The sequence below is a fragment of the Haemaphysalis longicornis genome, unplaced genomic scaffold (assembly GCF_048455015.1).
Source record: "Haemaphysalis longicornis isolate Haplotype H1 unplaced genomic scaffold, Haemaphysalis longicornis Haplotype H1 scaffold_2, whole genome shotgun sequence".
NCBI classification, from domain to species: domain Eukaryota; kingdom Metazoa; phylum Arthropoda; class Arachnida; order Ixodida; family Ixodidae; genus Haemaphysalis; species Haemaphysalis longicornis.
The window spans coordinates 175,247,149-175,272,936 of NW_027526295.1; the positions used below are offsets into that span (position 1 = coordinate 175,247,149).

General features: G+C 47.7%; 1 protein-coding gene across 3 annotated transcripts in view; it reads right to left on the minus strand.

Moving 5' to 3' along the window:
- Positions 1-25,788, minus strand: part of Ap-1sigma (AP-1 complex subunit sigma-2) — a 40,079-nt gene that overhangs the window by 11,883 nt on the left and 2,408 nt on the right. For 2 of the 3 annotated variants that reach the window (XM_077698687.1, XM_077698689.1), the window contains exons 2-4: positions 11,594-11,772; positions 8,535-8,643; positions 6,933-7,070 (exon numbers count right to left, since the gene is read on the minus strand). In XM_077698687.1, coding sequence (XP_077554813.1) covers positions 6,933-7,070; positions 8,535-8,643; positions 11,594-11,772 — 426 coding nt within the window. Of the gene's footprint in view, positions 1-6; positions 1,451-6,932; positions 7,071-8,534; positions 8,644-11,593; positions 11,773-25,788 lie in introns of those variants that run through there. The other variant, XM_077698688.1, reaches the window with a different exon arrangement.

The following is a 25,788-nucleotide window of genomic DNA, read 5'->3' on the forward strand; positions in this document are numbered from 1 at the left end:
TGGTGAATGTGAAGAATCTAGATCCATAACTGTTTTGCACTTCGATTTCGTAAGCATTATCGGCACGGTACAACTGGCCTGAACAAAACATTTGTGACTCGCGCTGCATGTGCGCTAGTCAGGAATAACTTCGAGTGCCATTTTTTTACAGTGGCAGCACAGTATTGCAAACAGCCTGGCACAATGAAAGCAAGGCAGTGGAATTACACTGTCAACCTTTCTTTCACGTCATAGCTTTGCTGATGTAGAGCCACTGCAAGCCATTTGCGACACAATGCAATATCAACAGTATAACCTCTGTAGAAGCTTGAGATGTCCAGTAAGCTATCTGCTTTACACCGACAACTTAAGCTCCGCTGAAGCAGTTGGGTGGAAAAAGCGAAAAAGCAGATCCTCCGCTCCTGTCTAATGCCACAGGTTTTCGCGAGAGGTTGCAAATGTAGAAATATGCACTGCAACCCATCGTCAAAACGTTACTGAGTGCAAGTGTCTTTTAATTTTGTGTAAAGGCGACCACTTACAACGACACAGAGCATGATGTTAGCTAAACAACGCTCGTACTTTTGTTCAGCATCTTTGATTTGCCAAGCACGAAAAAAAAAAAGGGACCAGCTGGTTTAATTAGCTTTTGAAAAAAATAAAGGCCAATGTAGTGACTGCAGAAGCATACTGCCTTTTCTCCGAAGTCAAACATGAGGCCTTGACTGTTTGCTTAAGAAGTTAATGAGCGAAACATGCAAGCACTGGCCTAACCCTTCCCGAAACCCAGCCTAAAGCAAAGCAACATTTCTGCAACAGCAATTAAAATGATCTTCAGCTAATGTTACCAGTAATAAATATGCACTTGCAAAGATTCATGCACTAGAAGAAACTGTCTGCTTCCACCCATGCAGCAAAGGTATACGCCGAGTGGTAGTACAGATGCCAACAACACAACAACCAGGGCCAGAACGACGAATCTGGGAGTCTAAACATCAATGGCAGAAACACATGCGCTCCAAATACATCATGCAGCGGTGAGCTGCTGCTTGGCAATAGGCTCAAAAGCACCACCTCACGGCACACAGAGGTAATGGAGCGCACATCAAACCCCCCTCAAAAATCACGCTTTACCTTTGTCCACGAATGAACAGCGAAAATGTTTTGTTCACTACCGCATTTTTCTTTTTTTACCCGCACAAAGTACCACACAGGTATGACAGTTTTAAGGGCTTAAGAAGTGTCCCATGATGAGAAAGGGGACCAAAAAAAAAATAAAAAAATAAAAAGGAGATAGTGAGAGAAAGAGAGACTGAACGACTGCAAGTGAAGGAATGAAACAACAGCCGAGTCCGCTGCGTATTCATCAGTTCGGCGGCAGGAAAGACCAGCGGCACTGCCCCCACAACATAGAAAGACATCGCGTTCATATGAGTCCGAACTCTTTCAGGGCGCTCTCAACGGCTTCATCCTTTGGGAAGGAGGACAGAAGAGAGAAAAGAACATTAGCAGCGCTTCACCCAACACAAAACAAGAGCCAAAGCCCTGCAGCGGGAACAGTGAAACGATACTCGCACTTTACACACACAAATTGCTACCAGTTACAACAATGCAGCAACCGAGGAGGTACTACCCCCTTTTAGGAACTTGCTTTGCTAGCTAAAGTTGACCAATTAAACACCGCCATTTTCAAATTGTTCAGTGGAAAAAGCTTCCTGCTTTGTACACGCCCCCTTCATCACGAAATAAGCAAGCCCATTACAGAAGATCAGTCCAACTAATTCAAGTTTGTCACCAAACGAAGTAACATGTCACCAAAGTGTCACGTAGCTGTTTTATAAAGAGGCCATGCAGACAAAACACAAGTTTGGTTCATTCGAAAGATTGCCTCGTTAGGATCATACTGACACCACTTTTAACGCACACTTCGCTCAAATAAGCTATTTAAATAGGAAAAAATGGAATTGCCGCGCGACCGACTAGCTCATTTCCTGCAACAGAACCTATGATGTCATATGCCCAGCTGTGCGATCGGCTGAGGCCGGCAAAAGCAAACGCAAATTACTAGGCAGGGCTTATAAGCTTGCCGAATAAGCTACCGTATTTACACGATTGTAGGTCGACCCTTTTTTTTTTCAAATTTGTCAATCCAATGTTGGGGGTCGACTTAGAATCAAAATCAAACTGTGCACCGCTAATAAAGGCAAGGGAAACGTGAAATCAGGGGTGCTACGAGGCGGGGACAGGTTATGGTCGTGGCGTCAATAAAGGTGGTACCGACTTTGAAAGTTGCCATTTCCGATCTGTGCCCTTTTTCCACCCAACTCGGAGCGACTAACCTCCCAATGTTGCGTCCGGAAGCGTACTGAACAATGTGATGTGATTGTGGCTATGTTAGCACCGTGCAATGAACCAAGGGATAAGCTAATACTTATTTTGTTTATTAGAGATGAACAAGACGCTTCTTGAATGTGAGTAATGTACTCATGAATAAAAGGAAATGGCGAGTGGCCACTTCCGCCAGCCGCCATGTTTGTTTTGGTATCACATGGCAGTGGCCGCTGCTGGTAGCTTCGATGGTTGTCATCTCGCAGCGAATGTGTTCTCATAATTGCGAATAAAGTTTTTCGCTCAACCCACAGCGCATGGTTATTCCACATGCTTACGCAAAGGTTTTTCTTTTAACATCTACTGCACGCACCACGAGCGCACGGCTCTTGTGGGAGCATCGATCATTGATAGAAGTGCCACTGTATGGTGGGTATAGGTAGTTGACGGAAGAGTCTCTTTTTGTGATGCAATTGTCTAGCTGGCGCTCGCATATTTTTTTGGGGGGGATGCAATTTCGGGGGTTCGACCTACGTTCGAGTTGACTTACAATCGTGTAAATACGGTATTTACGCCTACATGTAATGCATATTCATTATCAAGAAGTAAGAATGAAGCAGTAAACAATGAAAGGTTTGAACATACACGTACATATAGAAGTACCGATGCGCACTGCTGTTGGTACTGGGCGCACTATGCTTCAATGCACAGCAGTCCGCCACTTTGGAGTTGTCTTACACAACACTGGCCAATTGGCGTACGCGACGTTGTCTTACGGGACCCTGTTTGTCGAGCATACCCCATGTTTCACAAAACGATTACTTTCTACCGCAACAAAAACAAGCCAGGTGTAATGACGGTCAAAAACAAAGCAACGGCAGACAATGGTCCGTGGCTGAGTATGATAATGCCATCTGGGAGGACTGACGGCAAGCAAGGCTGCAGAGCTGAATGACGCAGTGGAAGTTCGTTCGAATACGCACCGTTATGACTTCATTGCAGGCGTCACGGAAACACCCGATTTAGCAGGAGAATCAAAATTTTAACCTAAATTGATTACTTTCTCAGTGAATACGGCATCATTTGCTGCCGGACAAGTGCTGGGGGCACTATAAATTAGGAAATCTTTTGAATAAAACAAACTTGTATTTTGTCTGCATGGCCCCTTTAAGCAGTCACTGGAAGGTTTTCAGGGTACTATAACTGCCAACTGGTTTCCTACTGCTCGAAAATCCTAGAATTGATAAGTGCTATCACAGGACCGCCTGAAGCATCTGCTGCACATACGGTTGCTTCAACACCACAGCACATTCGCCGCCATGGAGCTTCCAATGAATCAAACAGTCAAAATACTTTTAAAGGATCTTTTTATCGCTGAATGTGACGCATGGCAGATTCCAGCCAAAAATCTGTCCACTTGTCACAGTCCCTGCAACCACATTTCAACCTCACTCAGTATACCTACCCTCACTTTAGAACTAACGCATTCTGTGAACCATCCTATACCTCACGAAGGACAGAACCGAAACTTTTCTAGTGATTGTAGCCCTTTCCAATTGTATCAATGGTATTTGCACCCCCCCCCCCCGCTCACCTACTGACAAAGTTGTACCGTGGTAGACGCTAAGAAAATATACAAACTGCTGTGGTCCATGCATTAAGGCTACATGTGGGCAATCACGGGTGACAAAGTGGAGGGTGACGGTTTATTCTATACCTCCCGAGGGTCTTTAATGTGCACCAAAATGTTGCTCCATACAGGCATTGTTGTACTTTGCCTACATTGTAAAAGCAGCCACCACAACCGGGGAAAACTATTCGAAAATATAAAATAGTCAACGCTCAATGTTATCACTGCTCAGACCACCTGAAAAACACGGAAGATTAATATCTCGACAGCCAGTCACAGCTTTGGGTCCTCCACCTATCGTGTGCCAACTCCACGAGATCCTTCCCTATTGATCATAAAAACCTAGCTGGAAATGATGTTTGAAAAAATGCCAACCACACCTCCGATGTTCAGTCGTATGAAGTTACCGTGTCACTTTCAAGGCGCAGCACAAAGAAACGGCAACAGCAGTTGGCCCTTTTGGGTGCCCCACCCTGAACCCCTCCCAATACACTGCTCAACTAGCATCAATCAGACCATGATGCCACTGTGTCTGAACGCTGACCTTCGAAAGGTGAGCACGATAGCACCGCAGTCTGCTTGTTCGAAGTTCAAATGCAGATTCTGGTTTTGCATTGCAAAACTCCGCCTGTCCTGTTTTGTGAACCACAGCGGGAGGCTGCAGGATAAATCAGAACCCCCAGGTAGGCTTGTGTGAATAGTAATATTTTAATTCAAAGCGAACAGTCCTTGAGGCCGAATACTTTTGAAGCGAATCAGAATAGTTTTCAGGTGCCACTGCGCTTCCTGTCACTGAGACACCGAGCATCTGGGCCTGGCGGGACCTTCACAAAAAAGTTCTATATCGGGTTGGCACCCGTGGACGCATTGGCCATGTCACTTGACTGATTGAAGCAACTGATGCGCACTGAAGTTCAAGCGCGGAGTGCAATCAACACATGCCACACGTACGAAACAAATTGTTTCATTATTGTTTTATTGTTTGAAACAATAAAATGGGAGCCTTGACTACCTTGACCGAATGTACAGTGTACTAGAACAGAGAGGTGTGTCGTTTGGGGCCAATTAGGGAAGTCCCTTTTGCTATGAAAATTTCTGCAGACAAACTCCTGTTGTAAGCAGCGCCCCCGGCGGCTGCTGTTTACCAGTTGGTTTCAGAAGTTTTGTTTGTTAAATTAATCCCTATTTATTGCCTTAGTCTTATTTCTTCATTTCATGGTGTAAAGTTTTATAAAACCTGTCAAATAACTGTAGAGTTTGATTTAAAAACATGGAGGGTGCTGGCTGCAACAGAAGCCTGCACTCCATACATTTTTTTCATCACAAACAGGGCCACGCGCTCCATTGGTCCCCCCCCCCTTGAACGACACACCTTACCTTCTAGTACACTGCAACAAATGTGCGCGCATAAGATGGCAATGATAACACTCTGAATGTGGCTTAGCTTGCCTTGGCTCCACATGTAGTCAAGAGGTAGGCCTGATGTCAAAGGCACTGCGGCTTGCCTAACGAAATCGAAACTCCTCATAGTATTTGAACGCAGTTTTGATATTCGTTCACCCCGAATACTTGAAATATCGGAAATTTTAAATTCGTGACGAATCGAATTTGAACACTGCAATATTCGTTCGCATATTCGAAGTGCTCAGATATTCGCACAAGCCTACCCCCAGGGATCGAAACGAGCGAGAAAAAATCTCACACACGGGAATTTGCCCTCCCCTATCAGACATGCGGTCACAACAGTGGGAGTTAATCTTGCGACGACATGCTCAGTAAATGCGCTTCCTTGGTTGCCCAGCCACCCCAATGGGTGCAGGCTGCGTAATGTGAAAAGTGGCTACCTAAACGTGACAGCACTAGTACGTATCTAAAACCCAGCGCTTGTCAGCATGAGCACAGCATGAGTGAACCCCTATAGCTTCGTCTTTAACAAGAAACAAGGAGTACCTGTGTACTGCACGCGTCTATTCAGCTGTGCTTTAGTATGCGGCACGTCAACTCTGTAGCTTTGACTGCATTGCAATAGAAAGATGTACAGGTAGAAGTGACACAGCTTTCAGGGTTCACTGAAGCAGATCACTTGAGCTTCCATTTCGCAACGTAGGTAAGTGCTTCCTGAAGTTGGCCACTTTAAAATGTTCTTTCCCCATTCTTGAAGATTCCACACGACATACACTTACCTTATTAGCTGTTTGCTGCATGCCACCTTGCACTTGCAAATAGTTTCTAATACAATTAACCCAATCTTGTATTTTACTGCAAAGCCCCAACTGCTAATTTTTAAAAGGCCACAAAAGGCAAAAATCAAGTCAACAAATCAATAAATAAACATGCTTTGGCACAGCGGTAACAGATTGTCATTTAACTATAAAATGACAAAAATGCAAACAAAGGCATTTCTGCCCTTGGACCATCCTTCCACAGTAAAATTCACAACCTTGCAAATAAAAAAGGCAGATTGGCGGACCTCATCACATTAGAAAAATTAAGAAAAGAGGCTAAGCGAGTGACCAATGTGCCCCTGGCAATGTTCGGTACGTAGCTTTTTTCGCCACTGCAGACTGAATACACAGCTGCACCGCTCAAGATTTGTGTACTTACTCTCGTTGAATGAGAGAATCACCCATTGTGATGCAATTGCCCGAGAGAAAGAAATTCCGCAAAAAGTCCCACCTTTTGAGTACAAACCAAAAAGAAGGAAAACTTGAGTTGCCTTTCGTGTCCCTCTAAAAAGCAAATTGGGCAGCGGCACTTTCCATACGCACCCCCTAAAAGTGCTGTTTGTCTACTCGTACCTTCACATGAAGTGGTCGCAACCGCAGAGCTGCTCTCATTCGTCAGAGCCCACAGCATCGAGACATCTTCCACTTGTTTGAAAACGAAGCTACTGGCCGCAATAATCTCTCCGGACTCAAGAAAATGACAGGAGCGAAAGAAGGGGAAGAGCAGTGGAGAAGAGAGAGAGAGAGAAAAAGAGAAGAGCCCCGGTTACCTCCTGAAGTAAATCTTGCGCCGCGATGGCCTTGAGGACGTTCTTCTTGCTCGTCTCCTGCATCTCCCCGCCCACGAGCAGCTCATCAAGGATGAAGTAGGCCTTCTCAAAGTTGAAGATGATGTCCAACTCGCACACCTGCGCACGGGCAGCACACACACACACATTCGCATGTTGTGTGCAAACGCATGCACCACCCGTCACTACGTTCCGCTTCCATTTTCAAGCTAATTCCTTCGAAAAAACAATTACCCACCATCGGCATACCTGTCTTCCTCTTTTGACATGGCTACTTCAATGGCAATCCTTATACTGACAACGTCCATGCAAATTCACTTTGCCATACACATTTCCCCAGTTCAGTCAGCTTATTTAGTCAAGCTAATTAGCTGTTTAATTAACTGCCTTCCTGTGCCTACTCGTGGAAGCCACAATGTATTCTTAATTCCAAAGTTGTTCCTCGATTCCTTTCCCCCCTCAAATCATGGAAATATGTGCGTATTCGGGACTCTGGTGCACTCTGCTGATTGTCTGTTTTCCTCTTATTTGTGATGTTTTTTTTCTCTTACTTGTGCTGTTCTATGTTTGCTCTGTACGTTGTTCAAAAGTTCAACACGTCATATCGCGCTTCACTTTGGGGAGGGGGAAGGAGGAGGAAGCTAGTCAAGCTGTTCGTACAACTTTTTTTTCCTTGCCTTCTCCACCTCGAAAGATGGAAATAGAGGTATTATTAATTAGTTGTAAGTATGAATAATGCTGAAAAGCATGGAGAGTAGTCTCAGACAGAAATGCCGCTACACGCACGACCGTGGCAAGCATCTGCTTGCTCGGCCGAAAAGGAGCCCACTCAGCGGTGCATGCAAGATACAGCATACACCACAGCAGCTAAAAACTTGTCAACACCTGCCAGAGCGGGACTATTGCTGAAAATCACTTTATACATGCGTAAGAGGGGGTGACAGTGCAGTGAAAGCCACTCACCTCCTCGGCATTTCTCATCATCATCATCATCACCAGCCTACCTACGCCCACTGCAGGGCAAAGGCCTCTCCCATTAATCTTCAATTATCCTGGTCCGGCGCTAACTGCGACCAATTTATCCCCGCGTGCTCCTTGATCTCATCCGCCCATCTAACTTTCTGCCGCCCCCTGCAACGCTTGCCTTCTCGAGAGATCCACTCTGTTGCCCTTAATGACCAATGATTATCTTGCCTCTGCATTACATGCCCTGCCCACATCCATTTCTTCTTCTTAATTTCCACTAATATGTCCTTAACACGGGTTTGTTCCCTGACCCACTCCACTCTCTTCTTGTCCCATAACGTTACACCTATCATCTTCTGTTCCACTGCTCAGCATTTTGAATTATACTTAAAGGCAAGATCCAAGCAGCCAAGAACTCACTTCCTCATAAGGAGCAGTGAAACATGTAAGCGCAGCCAGCCCCGTTGAATGATGTTATTTGGGAGATACAGTCGAGAAAAAAGCCTCACCAAAGTGAGATGGCAGCTTTAGTCTTGCCCTCCCCACAGCTTTAGTCGTGCCATATACAGTTTGTGAGGTAAACTACAGGTAACGCTTCAGCGGTCAAACGGCACCTACACTTCCAAAGTACTTGTCCAGCAACTCCACGTATCGGTGAATTACTTCAAGAGTCAGCAGCTCGTTGTCCACCTGTTCCACAGCGCAACAAAAATACAGGCTGGCATACCTGCAAGCAGTGTGGGAGGAGAGGGAATATGAGAAGGGAGCAAGCCAGTCCGTGGGAAAGCACTGCTTTATAGCACAACCAATCAGAAAACCCCTGGGCTGCCAAAAAGAGGCAAAGGATTTGTTGCCAGTGGGTATTGAGACCCCATTCAAAGCTCCGGTGGTGCTCTCTGTTCCATTCTACCCCTAGGTAAGGATGATGGTTAATGTTTTAAGAATACAGCCGCGGCTTTTTCAATACCGCAGCAGAACCTAATTTCATAAAAGCTATTTTGCTTCGCCAATCATGAGCATTAAATTGGCCAAACATAAAATTACTCTCTCTGTTTTCAAGAGTGAGCCACCTATACCCTCAGCATGGTGTTACACATCCTAAGGCAACTGACAGGCCCTGTGCCATGAGGCAGCGTGGTTAGTTGAGGATTCCAAGCCCCCTCAGCTTTTCTACAGCCAGCACCAATACCTAAGCACGCAATCTTACCTCTTCAAATAAGGAACTCATTAAAAATATCAGCCACACATTAAATATGCGGCACATTGCTTCAGAACCACTCAACCCCGCTCGCTGGCTGGGGCGTGCTTTTTATTAACAAAGTAGCACGCAGTTCACTCACGGTGTACAGCTTCACGGTAATGCTATGAACTTGTGGACTGGGTTGAATTCAGCTTGTGGGACACTGACTACTGGTGCAACGCACTTGTGTTGTAGACAGGCCTACGCAGAACTTACTTCTATGCCATACCTGAGATTTCAATTTCAAAGCAAAGCTTTACTAATCCTGTAAACCGGTTTCCCCGTCGTGGAAAATTCGGCCTTCATGGCAGCTACATGGTATTCTTAAAGGGGCCATGCAGACAAAATACAAGTTTGTTTTATTCGAAAGATTTCGTGTTTCATAGTGCCCCAGCACTTGTCCGGCTGCAAAGGATGCCGTATTTACTGAGAAATTAATCAATTTAGGATAAAATTTTCATTCCCCTACCAAACTGTGTATTTTCGTGATGTCTGCCATGATGTCATGAGGGCGGGTATTCAAATGAACCTTCCAGTGCGTCATAAGGCTCTGCAGCCTTGCTTATCGTCAGTCCTCCCAGATGGTGCTACCATAGCCAGCTGCGCGGACCGTTGTCCGCCGTTGCTTTGTTTTTGGCCGTATTTGCTCCTGGCTTGTTTTTGTTACGGTAGAAATTAATCGTTTCGTGAAACATGGGGTACGCTTGACAAACAGGGTCACGTAAGACAACGTCGCTTACGCCAATCGGCCAGTGTCGTGTAAGACAACTTCAATGCGGCAGGCTGCTGTGCAGCTAAAACAAGCATAGTGCGCCCAGTACCAACAGCAGTGCGTATCGGTACTTCTATGTTTGCGCGTATTTTCGTAACTTTCATTGCTTACCCCAGCATTCTTACTTCTGTAAAAGGAACACACCTTACATTTAAGCGGAAATAGCTCGTTCTGCAAGCTTTTAATAAGCCCTGCCTAATCTGCATTTGCCTATGCCGGCCTGCACAGCTGGGCATATGACATAGGTTCCATTGTGAGAAATGGTCTAGTGGGTCACATGACCCTTCCTTTTTGTCCTATTTATACAGCTTATTTGAGTGAAGTGAGCATTAAAAGCGGTGTCATCATGATTCTAACGAGGCAATCTTTCAAATAAATCAAACTTGTGTTTTGTCTGCACGGCCCCTTTGACAAACCATCACGTGACTTGTCGGGCTGAGCTCCGTTGACGGCCGCGTTCACCCCCCACTGCCGCCACAGCTGCCAGCTTGGCGCATGCGCTCACGGCAGCTGGTTCACACCGACCGTGTGAATCACCGCATGCATGCGAGCTTGGCCATGGATGATAGCAAGGCCGGGATGTCTCCTCTAAATGTTGCACCGAAGGCTTTGAGCCGTCGTTGGCTAGCAGCACCTGACCTCCCCGCAGCTATCGCCCCGTGAGTCGTTCGGCTCGGAAAACACCGAAAGTGGGACCGCAACTGTGGACTAATGTGGGCTTTGGACGAATAGTACAATAATTACAGCTAAATCAGATTAACCAAATGAAACCAAGAGCTAACCAGGCTAAGCCAAGTTTCCACTTAGTATACCCAGGGTTAGCTGAGCTAAACCGCAGCCATTTTTTTTTTGTTTAAGTGCCACCAGTTTCATTCTGATTGCTTCATCAGTGAACCAAAACCGTCGAATTTGCACTTTTGCTCAAGAAGATAGAGTTAACTGTAACAAATACAGTTTTCCAATTCTGCAAACGAACGAATGAATGGTTTGATGAGTTCAAGAGTTGCTGAAGTTGGTATGTGAGTAGTTGCCTTTTGGATGTCTTTCTTTCTCTTTGTGTTTTTGCCTGCTTAATTCAGATGAATAAATGGACCCAAGAGCACATTCTTCCTGGCAAGCGTCCCATAAAAATGCAACGAGAAAAGCCAAACACAGACGAGTGATCCTGCCTGAAGACCTCTTTGCTGGTGTATTTCCAGTTGGTTCTGAGCTGTACGTCTTACTCTTTAGCCTTACTGCATGCATGTAAAGGCACAGCATCAAGCCACTTTTTTTTTTCTTGATATTGTGCCGATTCTATACGCAGGCACTGAAACCTTGTGTACAGGAACTAAGGGTCCCATGCTAAGGGTCAAGAAAACTTTTACCCCAGGCCCTCTTCACCTGCACTTTAAACTTCTCCTCCCCCCACAAAAAAAAAAAAAAAAAGACAGTTGGGGAGATGCTCCCAAACAGAAACCGGGTTACACACAGGTATCAATGTGAATGGGGCTGCTAAGACGGTCAGCTTTTTTTATTTTCGAAATTAACTTCCACTGTAAAAAAATAAAGACTACCCTGAAAGGGGCCAGCTGGGAAGCTGAAACAGACTACACTGCCCCTTTTCCCAGCACTAACCACAAGGCTCTGCCATTCGTGCAAGGGGCCAATAGTGTGCGTACGCACCGCTTGTAGACGACTTTGAGGTCCTTCCATTCGAGGAAGGAGCACATCTTTGGCTTGCGGGCAAGAATGGTCGTGACTAGTTCCCGAGTGATCTTCTTCTTCAACTTGTCTGGATGAGCCATGTACCACTTCTGGAGCCGCAGTTTGCCCTGGCGGCTGAACAGCAGCATGAACTGCATCTGCAACAGAACACGGGCTCCCATCAGGGCTGTGCATGTGCAAGGACCGAGGCACTAGGCCCGGCCCTGCCCGACAATGTGAAGCTAAAGGCCCGCCCAGCCCATCTTGGCCAAAGCGCTATAAACTAACAAGAAAAAAAAGTGCAGGACAATGTGAAGCTAAAGGCCCGCCCAGCCCATCTTGGCCAAAGCACTATAAACTAACAAGAAAAAGAAAGCTCGTGAGACAAGTTATACCAGGAAAAAATTCCTTGGTGGGTATTTAAAAATGTGCAAGTTTCTAATCCCTCTATCTCTCAAACTTGAGGCTCGGCCTTATGCTCACACATTGCTCCGGCTTTAGAAGCCGCAACACCACATTCTTTTTGGTCACACGAAATTGAATGATGAATTCAGCCTCGCTTACCTAATTCAATTTTACCACTTTACCCCCTCAAATTGGGAGGTCCGATCAGGGTATGAAGCTACACACCTCTGCTTTAGATAGTTTGATTTTCCACCTCATTCGTACAAATTTTACCAGCAGTCCCACCACCCACCAGGTTTCAATTTTTTTTCTACACTCATTAACATGCCCTGAAATTCTTATACGATTGACAACATTCACATCGAACAACTGAAGTATTTTAAATATCTGGGCGTCTTTTTCCGTCTGACTTGGCTTGGGATACACACACAATTATATAAAAAAACGCATTTTGAAAAGTTACGCCCACTCAAACGCCGTCTACTGAAATGAAAATGCATGCTTATACGATAAGGACATCTTTATAGAGTATGCATCAATCATATGGCATCCAAATAACTCTACTCTGACCAAACGCCTAGAATCAGTTCAGAATAAGGCTGCTAGACTTATTTTATCTTCTTACTCAACATTCTACAGTGTTTCCCTTTTAAAACGCACACTCCACTAGACGCAAGTTTTTACGTTTATCCTTTTTTCACTCTTTGTGGATCTTCATTCGCGGCTACGTGCATTGTTCCTGCACATCACTCTTCCACATGCGTTGATCACATTCACAAGGTGTCACCAATCTTCGCAAGAACAGTCAGGTATCAAACTTCCCCCCTTTTGCTGTCAATCAACGAATGGAATGCGTTACTGGAATGCACTGCGGCAGCACGAGAACCTGCTTCATTTCAGAAAGCCCTTTTTGCCTATTTCGAATCTAGACCTGTGGAGTGATTTGAATGTAAGGGACTTTGACCAGATTTTAAGCCCGCTTGGTATGGTTTTAAGATCACCACGAGATGTGCCTCTTTCTGCGCATACCTTTTTTCTCTTCTGTTGTATGTGTTTTAATATAAATATTGATAGTGTAAATTGCCCTCCAATGTAATGCCTCTCGGGGCCGCTAGGGTGTGTAAATAATAAAATACAATAAATAAATAAATTAGGGAAAGTCGACCACAATGCGCTACAGATTTGAGAAGTGGCAGCAAATGGCACAGTGCTTGCAATAAGTGGCACAGGCCACCTTCTTTGAGCCAGTTTATTCCCTCAGCCCTACCTTTTGATAGCGTTCAGCATACAGTCAAACCCGGTTATAGCAAACTGCAATATGCGCCACAATTAGTTCGATATATCCAATAGTTCGATATAGCCGAACCCGCCTATAACGAGTTTATTGTTACGAGTTCGCAGCTCGCGGAGATCCCCTTGCCATCCCCGCATACAGAAACGAACAAAATAAAGTAAGTCATTACCATACACAAAGCAATCGATTTATTGCAAATAATAAAGCTACTTTCCACTAAATTTATCGCTTTCGGTTTTTATGCTGTAAAGAATACCTAGTGGTCCAGTAATTACAAAAATCAAACCTAAAGTGGTCAGCCGCCAGCATAGAATTAATTATAACGCATTTATTCCAATCAGTTTCAAATTAGGTCGTCACGTGCCAAACGGCCGTTCAAATGCGGGACGGAAAATGTGACGTCACGATTTCCATGATGCCGCAATCGTTTGCCGCATCGGCTGCAACGATTGCACATGCTCCGCACTCGCCCGCGCAGTCGACATGTCATCTGAATCGTCAGACTCGGACGAGTCGCTGCCACCGGACAGACAGACAGACAGACAGAACGACTTTATTTGGCCAGGCGATTAGGCCGGCGACGTCTTCGCTGGCGTCCGTTTTTTAATATCACTGCGGCTCGAACCAGCGCGATATCAACAGCTTGTCGCCACTCTTCTAATCACTCTGATCGCGAAAAAGAAGTTCCACATGCGAGAAAGTAGATGTTAGTGTGGTGAAAAATTGTGCTAGGGGTTGTTATCAACGCTGAATTTAAAAGCGGCGTTATTTGCCGCGATGGTAAGCGTACGCTGATCGGCAGCAGAGGTTCAGCGCTCCGACCCAGCACTGCCGGCACCGCGGTGCGGCGAGCGGCCGAAAGATGGCGCCACCTAGGCGGTAGAGTGGAAACAGGCCACGGTAAATGTGTTGGTCACCGATCGCTCAAACGGCAATTATCGCCAAAATAAAGCTCCACATGTGAAAAAGGGGATGATAGTGTGGTGAAATGTTGTGTAAGGGATGTTCATTCGCAGTTGTACAGATAGCGGCGATACTAAGCCTAAAGTTCCCAACACCCAAGCTGACCTGAGCAACGCCGAGCCCGCTGGCTTGTGCGACAGTTCTTGCGGCCGCCGCCGCGCACGAACTCAGTCCACGTTTAGCACTGCATGTCGTCGCGTAGAAAATAATGCATCTTGGCGTCGTCGTCGATTTGCTCGGACAGGCTTCCACTGAGCAGTTCTTCGCATTCCACGAGCTTGCCATAGCACAACTTGGGCGAGCTCGGCGACGCACACAGGCCGCTCAGATAAGACACCACGCAATTTTCGGCACCAGTGCAAGGGAACACCATGCGCTGGCCACGAATGGAAGAGCAAAGACGTCAAACACGCAAAGTGCGCAAAGTTTACAAGCATTGCTCGCTAAAGTGCACCCAAGTCTCCTGCCCAAACGAATACCACCGACAACATACAAACTACTGAAGCCAATTATATAATTTTTTAGGCGTCAAAATTTGGTGTCAGTATTCCTTTAACTGCCTACTTCCAAAAAAAAAAAAGCGGTGATTTTTGTTTTCCCTTTCGTTTGGCAGCGTCAACTAGCACAGCATTCTTTAGACGAGACATTGTTTGCACACCAGTTCGAGTCTGTGTCCTTCAATATCGAAGAAATATTGGCGGAGGACACCGACTGCCGAAATCACTTCATTAAGCATCAGACGGCTTTCACTCGCGACATCCTCTGCCTCCTTGGTGCTTTTTCATCAGCATTACGACGGTGCTGCTGATGGTGCCCGCGTCCGAGGGGGCTTACAGTGACAGCAACGTCGTCGCCGACACCCAGGAAATCTTCGAAGGACACTCCTTTCGGCATAGCATCGGAAAGGTTGGCGAGCTGCCGTCTTGGTCCGGACTCACTGACTGGGCGGGTTCCGTCGTGGGTTTCGCGCGTCAGAAACAGTTACAGAAACTTGTCGGGCAATATGTCACTCCATACGAGGCGAAATGTCTCAGTCGCGGCCTTTCCTCAGTGGTCGCGGCCAATCAACATCTCAATCGCCGCTCTGAGACGGCATTTTGGCGGCCATTCTAGGCACGTCGAGTTCGATATATCAGATGTGAAGTTCGTTATAAGGAATATGTTTCGCATGTATTTCCGTAAGTGATTTATTTTTGTTTGATATATAGCATAATTCGCTCTATCCGGGCTCGTTATAGTCGGCTTTGACTGTAGTTGCCCGATAATGAACACCATTTGTATTGCTCACCTAAAGTCCCGATTTTCTGCTGCCACTTGGCAGCAGCTCATTAATGCCGAAGGCCCCGTGAAAGACCCCTATACTTAGGTAGCACAAAATGTCTTTAGAATGTCGATTTAGGAGATACATTGGTCGAAACAGATTTTTGACCAAGTTAGACGCACTTAAAACGATTGCGGGGAGACCGATTCATCTTGGCCTCGCAACTCGTCGCAAAGGCACAGTTTTCAATTCCCGTTTTATCTGAGCGCTGTTGTAATCGTTTTCTCAATGTGTTTTTGACGTAGGAAACGGTTGAGGTCATTTCGGTCCCGATGATCCACCAAAAATACTTTTTTCGAGACGATGCCACCGATTCGTTACTGTTCTGGAGGGAATCAGTGGCGCCATCCGCATGTCGTGGGCGAGGGGGTAGGCTACCGCGCATCTGCAGATCACTTCGAGGGACAAAGGAAAGGCAGTCCTGTAATGGACCGAGCAATTGGCACGAGTGCTTTGCAAGCAGCGCATCAGGGCACGGTCCGGCCAGGAGACACCGCGCCAGCCTCGACGCTTTTTGATGACGGCGTACTGGCATTTGCTTTATTTGTTCAGGCGAGTACAAAACCCGTGTGGTGTGTTGCCTTTTCGGGTTTAAAATCGGTGCGTAACGTTTATATGGTGCTTTCGCGTTCAAATGAATGGTACAGTTGTGTTTTGTTGAGATAAACTGGTGTGCAGCATGCCACACCGCAACATGCTCCTCATGAAGGACGCGAAAAATATTCCGGGCTTGAAGTTGTTGCTGCTTTACCTCTTCTATTTTCATGCGCATTCTATGTCATGCTGATATTCAACAACGATAATTTATTTTTTGAGCGGCAGGCCAAAGCGTCTTTTCGGACACAAAAGGGTAGGACAAGTTTTGCCCGTATATGTTGCTTTGCAGGGAAGATGATAAAACGGCTCGTTTCTTGTTGTGTTGACTTGCTTGCTTTCTGGCTTTGGGAAGGTATTTGCGTTATCAATGCTAATCGTGTCGTGTTTCGCGGCTCTTCCGGCGTGAGGCGCAGTTTCTTTGTTTTGTGTGGAAGTACCTTTGAAGCTTTTCTTTGCACTATTCAATTAACTGGCTTTGTGCCGCTCTACTTTAGAAGAGGTGTTTGGAGGAAGTCTTCAGGTTACGGATTGCATAACATTGGGTACAACATTTGAAGTTTGGTTCCAACCTGGACGTTTGCGTGAGGTTCTCAAGACTCGTTTAAAATTAGACGGTTAGCACTTCTGCAAGAATCACTTTTTAGCATGAATTTGTAGGTAAACTGGCACCCTTGCTGTCAACTTTACTGATCCGAGCCTTGACCAGTCAACAGTCTTTTGAAGGATTTCACGATTTTCTTCATAAGACCGCGTTATATAAAAGCCGAGCATTTTCTTTGGTTCAAACGCCTGCAGAGGTGAAGAACGTGCGTGCATGTTTAGTCAACTGCGACGAATCCCATTTGCTCGAGCAGTCAAAGCAAGCACTGCACACTTCACACGCAGCGGGGGCGTATCGCTCGTGCATGTCTCGACAAATACCGGCAGCAGAGAGCAAGCAGTCATGCATCACAGACGCGGGGGCGCCAAACATGGAGAAAGACAAAAATTAGGAGACAATGACACTGGAGAAATGTGAAGCTTAGTCATAAAAAATTCCTGTGGTTTGGCTTTGGTTAACCCTAGTTGATAGCAAAAGCTTCACTGCCCTGGCTAGGCCCATAGTCAAGGTGTGGTTTTGCAATGATATACAGATATGTTTGCAATGAACACTCCGTTTATTCATCATCTTTTCTGCCTCACGGTGTTTTAAATGCAGAGCATTTCAGTAACTCACGATGTCACCCGCGTTGACGTCCGTAGTCGTAGTCCGCACCCCTCCCCCTACACTATATAAAAAAAAGTACTATCCGGCGCTTGGTTTCGATCCCTCGACCCTGCGGGCGGAACGCAATGTACATGGTGCTCTACCCACTGCGCCACAAAGCCGACACAGAATGGGAGGCTATGAACGCGCCTTATATCCTTGACTCATTCAAACTACATGAAGAAGCTGCTGATACAACGCATTCACTACCACCAACTCCCCAAACGCTAAACGTTAACGCAATACACCCACCCCCTATGCGATGCATTTACTCGAGTCCCCCTCGCGGGGAGATGGGACCGCCAAAAACAACGCGTTGTGGACTGCGCAGTAAGGTGCCGGCACGTGCGAGAACCGCTCGCGCTGTTCGTTCCAGGCAGGGGGCGCGCGAGCACTGCGAAGGCGGGAAATTTGAACTGCTTTGGACAAACCTCCGTTCAATTCATCAAGAGAGAAGTGAGACAGGGAGGCGAAGAGTGTGATGGGTAGTAGCAGTAAGTGGATAACGGTGCCACAGGCCGTTATGGCGAATCACTGCTCTGCATTTACGACAGCTTTCACGTTGAGTGGAACGGCTTTAATTTTTTTTAAGCCTGGCCGCTGTACGAGCGACCACAGCTGGATGTTTGTCTTCCTCCATAGCACACGGCTCTGCGCCGCACGTGACCTCCTGGCCTTCCTTTGTGGCGCGCGCTAATCGCTGTGGCGGTTCCCTCTTCCCCTATCTCTAGCCAGGAGGGTTGCAAACTGGGCTAGTTGGAAAGATATTTTTCGATGAAACCAGCGCAAACTTAAAGACAAAGGAAGTGGAACACAAGTTGTATCAACGTGCGTTTGAGAGAACATGAATTGGCAGATGTGAACCTAATTTTTCTGCCACTGACATTTTATTTAGGCACCGTAAACAACGCTTCCATAGAGTAGACAAATGTGTCAGACAAGCAAGCGTGTCTTCATCCCAATGAGATTGCACATCTGTGTGGGCCTTGACTGTATCCGGTGCCTACCTAGTTGCCTTATTACCGTGGCTTTCGTAAACTTGTTTTGCTTATGTGCAGTGTTTCTATTGTTTTGTGTTAAGTGTTTAAATTCACTCTTCTTAATATTAAGCTTTAGTTTTTAGAACAGCAGCTGTCCTCGCGTTCTACTTCCTTTGTCTTTGTTTAAGTTTGCGGTGTTTTCATCCAAGAATAAGCCAATCCCTCCCCTACCGCCTCCTCTCCCCGCCATCTCCGTCTCTCCCCGTCTCCCCGCCATCTCTCCCCGCTGCTCCGTGCCGGGCGCTTGCAGAAGGGGGTTTGGTTTGGCCTCTAGCTCTCAAGGTCAAAACTGGTCACCTCGCGAAGAACACCCAAGGTAGCGTAGTGTAGCTTTCGCTACAAAAGTAATATCGAAGTGGGCCTCGGGTGTCACTATGCCACGTGACACTCCTGTGTAAAAGTGCACCAGCTCCAACCGAACAAATGCTGGCATGAAACTACAAGAAAATGAAAATATGGGTCACGTGCTATGTTGACTACGGTGTCTCGGAAATGGGAAACAGCGAGGGGGATGCGTCAGCAGACGTGGGCTTGCAAAGGCTGGCTGCGTGACGTCATTGCTGTCTCCTAACTTCTTTATCATCCATGGTGCCAACGGATATTCATGCATCGACATTTGTGCAGGCGGAGCGGGCAAAAGACATTCTGCGCATGTGCCCCCGGAGCCAGCTTGTGGGAAATCTCGTGTTCTTCGGAGTTAGTGGGGCTGTTGTGTATGTTTCTACTTAAATAGGCCATGCAGACAAAACACAAGTTTGGTTCACTCGAAAGATTGCCTCGTTAGAATCATACTGACACCACTTTTAACACACACAAAGCTCAAATAAGCTATATAATTATGAAAAAAGGGAATGAATGGCCGTGCGACCAAATAGCTCATTTCCTGCAACAGAACCTATGAATTCATATGCCCAGCTGTGCAATTGGCTGAGGCCGGCAAAAGCAAACTCAAATCAGGCAGGGCTGATAAGCTTGCCAAAGGAGCACTTTACGCTTAAATGTAATGCATATTCACCTTACAGCAGTAAGAATGGTGGGGTAAACAATGAAAGTTACGAAAATAAATATATACATAGAAGTACCGATGCACACTGCTGTTGGTACTGGGTGCACTATGCTTTTTTTAGCTGCACAGCAGCCCACCGCATTGGAGTTGTCTTACACGACACTGGCCGACTGATGTAAGCGACGTTGCCTTACGTGACCCTGTTTGTCAAGCATACCTCATGTTTAACGAAACGATTACTTTCTACCGTAACAAAAACAAGCCAGGTCCAAATACTGTCAAAAACAAAGCAACGATGGCCAACATTCTGCGGCTCAGTAGGGCAGCGCCACCTGGAAGTACTGACGGTAAGCAAGGCTGCAGAGCCTAATTACACACTGGAATTTTGTTTGGATACTCGCCCTAATGACTTCATGGAAGACGTCACGAAAACACACGATCTGGCAGGAGAATGAAAATTTTAACCTAAATTGATCAATTTTTCAGTGAGTACGCCATCATTTGCTGCCGGACAAGCGCTGGGGGCACTATGAAACACGAAATCCTTTGAATAAAACAAACTTGTATTTTGTCTGCATGGCCCCTTTAACTGGAGTTTAAGAACTGCTGTGTCGTATGCAACGTTTGACGATTGGATTTGCAGGGATCATTGTTACTATCTTGGTGCGGTTGCAGTGCTTTTCGGAAGTGTTGCAGATTTGAGTTCTCATGTTGTTACACCCCGGTGAGCTGATTCTCGTTTTTTTACGTTTCCCCTTTTCAAAGGAACAACCCATGAAATCAACACCGCTGTCACGATGCGAGACCGACCGATGCGAGACAGGCCGGGATTTTCTTTAGAAATTATAGCCTTTTCACACTATTAATTCTTCATCAAAATCAAACCATAAATCACATATTCCAGTGTTTGCTAGTGTGTTGCACTGAATTCAATAAAATGTTTGTAGCGATTGTGTTTTGATTATTCCGAAGATTGTGCACCGTACGGATAGAGTGCGGTGCGTTGTATTTTGTCGCGCACTGCACGGTTTCCGTTATTTATTTTAACAATGGTGTGTAGAGCGACAACAAAAGGCACGTGATCATCATCTACCAGGCTACCTGAATGCCTGCAGTGGGACAACAGAGATATTAGTGGCATCCCAACGACCAGATATAAACCAGGCTACCTGAATGCCTGCAGTGAGACAACAGAGATATTAGTGGCATCCCAACGACCAGATATAAACCGTCATTTTGCAGGTGTTTACAAGACGTCTTATACAATGATGCAGTAATACACCCAAAACGAATTTTACAGGTCCTTTATAATCCCGAACCTAAACCAAATTTTTTCACCATTTACAAAACCAGGTTTGGATAGTCTAGAAAAGGTTGGGCTAGCCGGACATTAGCAGAGATATAACACATCTTCACAATGGCCGTCGTCTTTTCCTAGTAGTTTTGAAGCAATTTTTTTCATCTGGGATATACGAGGCATATACGTTTTGTAACCTTTTGGTTCTAGCTGGGATATGTTGCAATTTTATTTGTTCTCAATATTTTCTTTTACAGTTCAAGCAATTTGTAATAGACAAATTGTCATTTCCTGTACTCTTGCTACCTTGTCAAAATGTCCTTGCATTAAAAGCATGTCTAAGGATGCTTAGTTCATCTTGTTGATATTGTCACGAAGCCAAGGACGACGCAGTTGTCTTGCAGGAGAAACAAGTTTATTGGAGCGAACTTGTGCTCCCCTAACAACTCAAAAGAATACAGAGGCGGCGAAGCAGCGGTCAACAAAGTGACTTGCGTCAGCGAGCGTCGCAGAATCGAATGCCCCGGCGTCCGCACTGCAGGCTTTTTATCTTTCGGTGCGCGTGGTTCTCGAAACGTCGATTCACATCGAGAACATAGTAGATCCAAGAAGATTATTCTGGGCTGTTCACGTTAGATCGGAATGCTCTCCCTATCACGACAGATAACAGATGCGGCACAGAAAGAAAGAATGGAACACGCGCTTCCCTTGGCGCAGAGATAACACAGACCGGCGCAGCCGGGCGGTAAAAGCAAAACACAAATAAACAAACCCAATGTATGGTTCGCGGCATTACCCCCCTCTAAGAGTGCATCGACCCGATGCTAACATAAGCGACAGTCCGAAAATAAAAATAAAATTCGTTATCGTCCGTAGAAAGGTTTTAAGCGAACCACGTGGACGACTTCGGGCCGCGTGCGTCGTCGTGATGTTCCGGAATCACCATCGGGGATCACCTCGTAGGTAAGTTGGCCGACACGTCGTAGAATCTGGTAGGGTCCGAAATACCGTCGCAGGAGCTTCTCACTGAGTCCGCGTCGTCGGATGGGAGTCCAAACCCACACACGATCCCCTGGTTGGTACTCGGCGTCTCGGCGTCGGAGGTTGTAGCGGCCCGCATCCACCAGCTGCTGGTCCGTTATACGAACTCGAGCGAGCTGGCGGGCCTCCTCCGCACGTTGAAGATATCCGTGGACGTCGGCGTTGAGGTCGTCGTCTTCTACGTGCGGAAGCATGGCGTCGAGCATCGTAGTCGGCCTTCTACCGTAGACAAGCTCGAACGGCGTCAGCTGCGTCGTCTCCTGGATAGCCGTGTTGTACGCAAACGTGACATACGGGAGCACTTCGTCCCAAGTCTTATGTTCAACGTCAACGTACATTGACAGCATATCTGCGATTGTCTTGTTCAGACGTTCTGTTAGTCCGTTCGTTTGGGGGTGGTACGCCGTCGTTCTTCGGTGATCCGTGTTGCTGTAGCGTAATACTCCTTGCATCAGCTCCGCAGTAAATGCCGTTCCGCGGTCTGTGATTAGGACTTCCGGGGCTCCATGTCGCAGCACAACTTGGCTTATAAAGAACTTTGCCACTTCTTGTGCAGTCCCTCTCGGAAGAGCGGCGGTCTCTGCGTAGCGCGTCATGTAGTCTGTCGCTACGACAATCCACTTGTTCTGTGATCGTGACGTAGGGAACGGGCCTAAAAGGTCCATTCCAATCTGTTGAAATGGTCTCGATGGGACGGCGATCGGTTGTAGAAGTCCGGCGGGTCTTGATGGCGGCATTTTTCGTCGCTGGCAGTCACGGCAGCTCCGGACGTAGTGGGTGACGTCAGCGGTAAGGCCGGGCCAGTAGTACCTCGCCTTGATTTTTCCAATAGTGCGGGCTGTGCCGAGATGTCCGGAAGACGGGTCGTCGTGGCACGCTTCCAAAATTTCGTCACGAAGGTCCGCGGGGATGACGAGAAGGTAATTCGCTCTTGTTCCGGGGCTGAAATTCTTCTTCACGAGGACGGAGTTTCTCAGGCTGAATGCTGGTAAGGTGCGTTTGAAGGTCCTAGGAACGGCAACGTTGCATCCCTCGAGGTACTCGATTATGGCGCGTAAGTCGGGGTCGGCACGCTGCTGGGCGGCTAGGTCGCTCTCCGTCACGATCCCGAAGAACGCGCTGTCTTCATCAGAGTCTTGTGGTGGTGGGTCGACGGGGGCACGGGACAGGCAGTCGGCGTCGGAGTGTTTCCTGCCGGATTTATAAACGACTGTAACGTCGAACTCCTGCAGGCGCAAGCTCCACCGCCCAAGACGGCCAGAGGGGTCCTTCAAATTGGCGAGCCAACACAGCGCATGGTGGTCTGTTACAACCTTGAATGGCCTTCCATACACGTATGGGCGAAATTTTGAAATCGCCCATATAATAGCCAGGCACTCTTTCTCAGAGGCAGAATAGTTTTTCTCCTCCTTCGACAGACCACGGCTGGCATAGGCGATTACCCTTTCGCAGCCGCTTTGCTTTTGGACAAGGACGGCACCCAAGCCTATATCACTGGCGTCCGTGTGCATTTCCGTTTCGGCATTTTCGTCGAAATGAGCGAGCACGGGCGGGCTTTGCAGGCGTTTTTGCAGCTCGCAGAATGCTTTTTCTTGGTCGTTTTCCCAGCTGAAATGGGTGCTGTCTTTTGTCAAGCGCGTGAGTGGCTCTGCAATGCGTGCGAAGTTTGCGACGAAGCGCCGGTAGTATGCGCACAGCCCGAGAAATCTTCGCACGCCCTTCTTGTCTTTCGGCCTAGGGAAGTTCGCGATAGCTGAAGTTTTTGCCGGGTCAGGTAGGACTCCCGCGGCGTTGACGACGTGGCCCAAGAACTTGAGTTCCTCGTATGCGAAACGGCACTTTTCAGGCTTCAGCGTCAACCCCGACGTACGAATGGCCTCGAGTACAGACTCCAACCTTGCAAGGTGTTCGTCGAAAGTCCGGGCGAATACCACTACGTCGTCGAGGTATACGAGGCAGGTGTGCCACTTAAGGCCAGCTAGCACAGTGTCCATGACTCTTTGAAACGTCGCTGGTGCTGTGCACAGCCCAAACGGCATCACCTTGAACTCGTATAGGCCGTCTGGGGTTATAAATGCAGTCTTCTCTCGGTCTCTCTCGTCCACTTCAATTTGCCAGTAGCCGGTCTTCAGGTCCATCGATGAGAAGTACTTCGCGTGGCAGAGGTGGTCGAGGGCGTCGTCGATTCGGGGGAGGGGGTACACGTCCTTTTTCGTGATTTTGTTCAGTCGCCGGTAGTCAACACAAAACCTTAATGTGCCGTCTTTTTTCTTTACGAGTACGACGGGCGCAGCCCAGGGGCTTTTCGATGGCTGTATAATGTCGTCGCTGAGCATGTCGTCGACTTGAGTCCGGATGGCTTCCCGTTCGTGTGAAGAGACGCGGTACGGTGACTGTCGGGTAGGTCGGGCTCCATCTTCGGTTATTATTCGGTGCTTCGCTAGAGGGGTCTGACGTAGTTTTGCGCTCGACGAAAAACATTCGCTATAGCAACGCAGCAAAGCCAATAATTTGTTCCGTTGTTCTTGCGGTAGCGCCGGATTCACGTCGAAGGGCTGCGGGAGCTTGAAGGTTTCTACGGGGGTGCGTTCAAAGTCGGCGACCGCGATCACGTCACTTGCTTCTTGCGTTTCTTCGAGGAATGCAATTGCCGCGCCCTTGTTTAAATGCTGGTACTCCTCGGTGAAATTAGTAACCAAAATCTGGGATTGGTGTTCCTTGAAGCGCGCAATGCCTCTTGCGACAGACACACCGCGGTCAAGAAGCAACCTTTGGTCACTCTCCACGATAGCGTCAACGTCAGGAGCAGCACCTTCACAGTAGACGGTGATCATCAAACTTGCGCGGGGTGGCAGGGTGACATGATCATCGGCTATCCTTACAGCTGCACGGATTTCGGGGTTCGATTCCGGCGTCATGGAGTGGTCGGAGGAAAACGTTATCGACTTCGTCTGCAGATCGATTATTGCGCCGTTGTCCGTCAAAAAGTCCATTCCGAGAATTACGTCGCGGGAGCAGTTGGGCAAAACGACGAACACCGCAGGGTACGTCGTGCCGTCTATGGTGACGCGCGATGTGCACGTTCCACTTGGCGTCACGAGGTGGCCTCCTGCTGTGCGTATGTGCGGACCGTCCCATCTGGTCATAACCTTCTTCAGCTTAGACGCAAATGGTCCGCTCAACACGGAGTAGTCGGCTCCCGTGTCTACGAGGGCGACTACATCAAAGCCGTCGATGGACACCTTGACGTCGGATGCCGCCTTCCTCGAGTTCCGGGTGCGTCGGGGCGTCGCATCTCGGCTTGTGCGTGTTGACGGTCGGGCACTGTGCGTCGTCGTTGTCATCGTCTTCTCAGCGGACGTCTCGGTCCGGTCGGGTGCGCGTCGCGGCGTATAGCTGTCGTCGTGTACGGAAGTCTCGTCAGGTCTGGGTCGGATCGTCGGGATGAGGGCATGTTGTGAGTCACTGTTTTCCGCGAGTCGTTGCGTCGTTGGAGGGTTTTCATTTTTCCGCGATCGTGCAACTTTACCTCCAGAAGTTGCTGCTTTTAGTTTCCCCCGCGTGGGCTGGGGGACCTTCCACGTGAGAACTCAGCATTGCTACGGCGGTTCGGCGACTGGTATGGGTAGGGTGACGGCGAACGGTTGAAACGGGCTGGTCGACGGCTGGTGTTGGACAGGTACTCTTCGATCTCCGATGGGCGCTGGCCAGTTCGGGGGCGGGGTGCGTCGACGGAGAACCCTCGCAAACCGAGCCTCCTGTAGGGGCAGCGACGGTAGACGTGGTCGGCCTCTCCGCAGTGGTAGCACAGCGGACGATTGTCGGACGTTCGCCACACGTCGGTCTTCCTTGGGGCAGGGGGTTGCGCCGCAGGTGGTCGGGCCGGCGAGAGGGGACGACGGTACGGAGCCTCGTGACGATAGGGTGCAGGTGGGCGAGGGCGATGTACAGCAGCCGCGTAGGT